The sequence below is a fragment of the Olea europaea genome, unplaced genomic scaffold (assembly GCF_002742605.1).
Source record: "Olea europaea var. sylvestris unplaced genomic scaffold, O_europaea_v1 scaffold905, whole genome shotgun sequence".
NCBI lineage: Eukaryota > Viridiplantae > Streptophyta > Magnoliopsida > Lamiales > Oleaceae > Olea > Olea europaea.
The window spans coordinates 36454-41492 of record NW_019267524.1 but is presented as its reverse complement, the minus strand read 5'-3'; the positions used below and the strand labels follow the sequence as shown (position 1 = coordinate 41492).

The window sequence follows — 5039 nt, the reverse complement described above, 5'->3', positions numbered from 1 at the left end:
GGTGTGTGGGGGTGGGGGGGGGGGGGGGGGGGGGGGGGGTCACGTGACCCCACAACTTTTGAGGGTTTTTTTTTATTTTTTATATTCCCTCAATAAAAGCCCTAATTGATATGAATTTAAATTTAAATTTTAATATAAATCAAAATTAACAATTAATTTTAATAACATATTTCATGGAATTTATAAATTTTCAATTTTTATCAAAATTTACAAAAAATTTGATATCAATCTCCATCAAACAAGGACAAAATCACAATAAATTTAAACTTTTTTCATTTTTTCTTACACAAGCCTTCTAATATTTTTAAAATTTGTATATAGTTTCTCTACAAATTATAACATTTACTTCACTTCCTAATCGTATTTTGAACCTAAATTTACATTTTCTCCTATCAAATTGTGTATATAGAATGAGTCTTAAATGATTATATTCAATTTGATTTATATTTAACAAATTGTGTTTATTTGGTTGAATACTAGTAGAGAATATTGGTTATAAATTTTTTTCTCTTTATTATTGGAATTAATTGTTTGTATCAAATACATTATAAATTCTTTAAACGTAAATATACATTTTTTTGTGTGACTTGTATGTGGTTTAGAAGTTGATAAAAGTTGTCGGTTCCATAAAACATGCGATCAAAAATGAATTTTAAGCATTCACTACGCTTATTTTTTAACTCAGAATATCCTTATTACAGAGAATAAGAAGCTCCGGTGCCACTACAAGCATGATAAGTCTGTGTGGGAGTAAGGGGCATATGGAATTTTACTTTTTCATTTTTTATTTTTTCGATGGGTTGGTGGAGATAAAAAGCTATGGAGATGAAGATGTAAACCCTCGGTGGTGAATCAATAGTCAAAATTTTGTTAGGTGGGTAATGGACCAAACTTAGCTAGACAATTATTAGTTTGGAAGAAAAATATACGATTTTATTTGCAATTATAGATGAGTAATCTAGCATTAGTCATACGAAGAGATTTTTAGGCTTCTACTTGGTTTTCAAGAAGTCATATCAAGAAGCATATGGAGGAGATTTTTCAATTGCATTAATATTATGGGAAGTACTACATGTACATAATTGTCTACATAATGTTTTCCATAATTACACGTGGTACTGGATCCAACCTTTAATTCAAATATCATATTGCACATCAACAATCGGATGATTGCTACATCACATTATGGACACCATTACGCGCAATAATTATGTACAAGTAGAATTTTCCTAATATTATGATGTACTTGGTAGACTAATCTAGATAACATCAAACAGTTTTAAGTAAGAATTTTGTTCCTAAAAGACAAACTTGCAATTGAAAAATATGGGATAGTGATTTGATATTTTTTGGAAATTATGTATTTGTCTCTTAAGCTGTTTGCATTGTGTACCACAAAATAATTAAGTTTTCCACCATGGCATAGCTTAGATAAGTTTCACTATGGTAGTTGGACAGTTTAAATTTTGCTTCTTTATCCAAGGAAGATCCAAATTAATTATAACTTAACTAGATTTATGAACAGTTATAGAAAAAAACTTAATTAATAAATGGATCTACAACTATCAATTTATGTTTTTAAATGAGGAATTAGATGTTTTATGGACAAATTTTGAATAAAATTTCGTCTTTACTTAGAACTTGTTTGGTACAGCTAAAAAGCCAATTAAAATTAATTTTTTAATCGCTATTTCACTATTACAACCGTCATTTTGAATTCTTCTCTCACATGTAAAACTCACTTTACCTCTAATGTTCAAAAAATCAATTATCAAAATCCCTACCAAACAAGCACTTAAACAAAAAATAAATAAATTGTATACATGGATGACTCAATGAATATTGTCTGGGTATGAAATAGTTTAAATCGAAGACATAATATTTTGTGTAGTGAGGTTTTGAAGACGTATCAATTATTTTGATTTTCAGGAAAAGTAGTATATCCAGACAAAACAACAATGAGTTTCAAATCAATTATCGGACATGTCGATAATCGTCGAGAGCTAGACGACAAGATAAACGAGGAGACAAAAGATACAATGCTGCACTTTCTATGATGGCTGCTAAGGTATCTTACGAGAACAAGGCTTACATTGAATCTACGGTCACGGAATACCGGAAGGTACATTATTAAAAATTCTTCATTGCTTTTAACCTTCACACGCCTTCAAAAAATTTTGTGACCTTAAATTTTGTTTCTAACAATTTACATGATTTTCACGTACTTAAGCATTCAATGATGAATATGCCAAAAATTATGTTCATTGACCATTTAAAATATAATATTTTAAAAACAATCATAAGATAATCGTGTTAATTTTATATGACCATTTTCAGTTACAATGATTATAAAATATAACTTCGTGTTTTGTTTAATTAAAAAAAATTTGATAAATATTTATGTTTAAAGTCAACAATTAATATTAGCCACACATTTTATAGACTCACAACTTTTTTTAATTTTTCAACCACTTAATTTTTATCAAAATCTATTAAAAACTTAAATTTTAACTAAATTAAATAGGGACTAAATATAAAACTGTTTGTAATAATTTCACGTCGCCTTTTTGCCATTGTAGAACCTAGTTAATAGTATAGTTTGATACTTGAATTGTTGTCAAATGTCAATCGGATGGAAAAACTATTTGAAATTTAAACCATTCAATAGAGTAATGCCATGTGGCAAAGCCTAAATTAAAGTGCATACCATAGTGTACATGTAGCACGATTTTTCCTTTTAATGCGGCTAAGATTATTTCAAGATTTATGGGCAAAAAATATTGCTTCTCCAAAATAAAAACTGTGACTTCAATGGTTTGGCCGTGGAAAGAAATCCAATAACAGACGATAAAAAGTAGAGAAGAATAAAAATATTTAGATTATTGTACGTCTAATTATTTCCTCTCCTTTTTCTCTCTACAGATGGATTTTTTGGGTTCCTACGATTTTTGCAACGGTGATCATCTGACCTATTTCTCATGATATTAAATAATTTTTTAAGTTCATGAAATTCCTTTTTGTAATTATATTAATGATTAAACATTTTGAATTTTGGCAGATTATCAAGAGAAAGCTACAACACAAGCTATTATGTTCAATGACCAAAATGATAAAATCGTAGTGGCTTTCAGAGGCACCGAACCCTTTGATGCCAATGCTTGGTCGACCGACTTCGACATATCTTGGTATTGTTTAACCACATCATCTAAAAAAAGTTTTATTTATTAACAAGGGAACAAATGAATTATTTAATTAATTTAAAAACACACCCACATATCAGCTAAATTCAATTTTATTGAAGGTTTGACTCTCATAGAATTTCCAAAGAATGATGCGAGTGAATCTAAAGGCGCGTTTGATTGCAATATATCTTAGAATTTGCATGGGAAAAATAAATTCTAGATAATTTAATTGTCTAGAATTTATTTCCATGGAAATTGTAAATTAAATGTGTTTGATTTATTTCATTTTCAATCTAGAAAATATTATATTTGTTCGTTTTTTATTGGTGAGTAAGTGAGATGGAGTTGATAGATGAGAGAGAGAGAAAAACACATTTTCCATGAAAGATATTGATAATAAAACATAAGCGTTTGTCTTCTATAATACCATATTCAAATTACCTTATCTAAAAATTTAAACTATTAAAAATGATACACCTTTTTTTATTTAAATTGGTCATCTACATAAGCTCTCACATTCACACACAAGTTTATTTAACACACGCATAATTTGTATAAATGGGAGAACAATGAAACTTAAAACCAAGGCATTTGGTTACTTCGATATAATGTTGAACCATCTTCTCTAAAAATTAAAGCAGTTAGAAATTATACAAATTTATTTATTTAAACTACATCTTCAACAGGTATGGGATTCCAGGCCTTGGAAAGGCTCACGGCGGATTTATGAAAGCTCTGGGGCTGCAGAAGAACCAGGGCTGGCCCCGAGAACAGGCGGCAGATAAGAAACAAGAAGTAGCCTACTATGTCATTAGGAAGATACTGAAACAACTTCTTCAGAAAAATGAAAAGGCAAAGTTTATAATTACTGGCCACAGTTTGGGTGGTGCATTGGCAATTTTATTTCTAGCAATTATGGCGTTCCATCAGGAGACATGGTTGCAAGAAAGATTAGAGGGGATTTACACATTTGGTCAGCCAAGAGTAGGAGATGAAAATTTTGGAGAATTCTTGAAAGAAGAATTAAGAAAATACAACATTGATTATTACAGACTTGTTTACTGTTTTGACATGGTTCCTAGATTGCCTTTAGATGATTCCACCTTCTTGTTCAAGCATTTCGGGACTTGCGTTTACTATAATAGCTTCTACCAAGGAAAAGTAAGTTTCTATTCTTTCTCGACTACTTTTCTCTCAACCCTTTTTTCGTCTTCGTTATTATTTCAAACAAATCAACTAAGAATTAAACTATAATAGTTATATCTTCGAAATTATTTCCATTGTTATCCTTGTAAGATAAGTATAATTGATAAGTTAAGAATCTTTTTTCTGTAATTTTTACACAGATTTTGGCTGAAGAGCCAGACAAGAATTATTTCTCTCTTAGATGGCTTATACCGAAGATCATAAATGCCATCTGGGAGCTAATAAGAAGCTTTATTATTTCATATACAAGAGGAGCGGACTACGAAGAAGGAGGTCTTCTTCGATTACTTAGGGTGATCGGCTTGTTAACTGCAGCATTACCGGCTCATTGTCCCCAAGATTATGTTAATGCTACAAGATTGGGACCATCGGAAGTTTATCTCAGTGAACTTTCCTAGCTCGCTCGATGTGATGAATACAGACTTAATGGAAATTATTTTTGTTGATTTATAAAAGTGGTGATTTTGTTCATTAGAAATTAAGCTAGAAGAGATTCGTGAATAATGGTACTCTAATATAATTGTTTGTCTTTGGATCTTGAAGAAAAAAATATGATACTTTTGTAATAATAAATATTCAATTTGGACCTCCCAAGTAGCCATCAAAAAACCTTCAATTCTGATGCCAATTATTATAATTTGGACCATACCT

General features: G+C 30.0%; 1 protein-coding gene across 1 annotated transcript; it reads left to right on the top strand.

Annotated features, from left to right (window-relative positions):
• The first annotated feature begins 2056 nt into the window (after window positions 1–2056).
• On the top strand, window positions 2057–4786 carry LOC111392224 (probable feruloyl esterase A). The gene is made up of 5 exons (XM_023017514.1): window positions 2057–2122; window positions 2923–2956; window positions 3059–3185; window positions 3869–4343; window positions 4529–4786. Exons 1-5 carry the CDS (start codon window positions 2057–2059, stop codon window positions 4784–4786), a joined length of 960 nt encoding a protein of 319 aa, XP_022873282.1.
• Window positions 4787–5039: the final 253 nt, after the last annotated feature.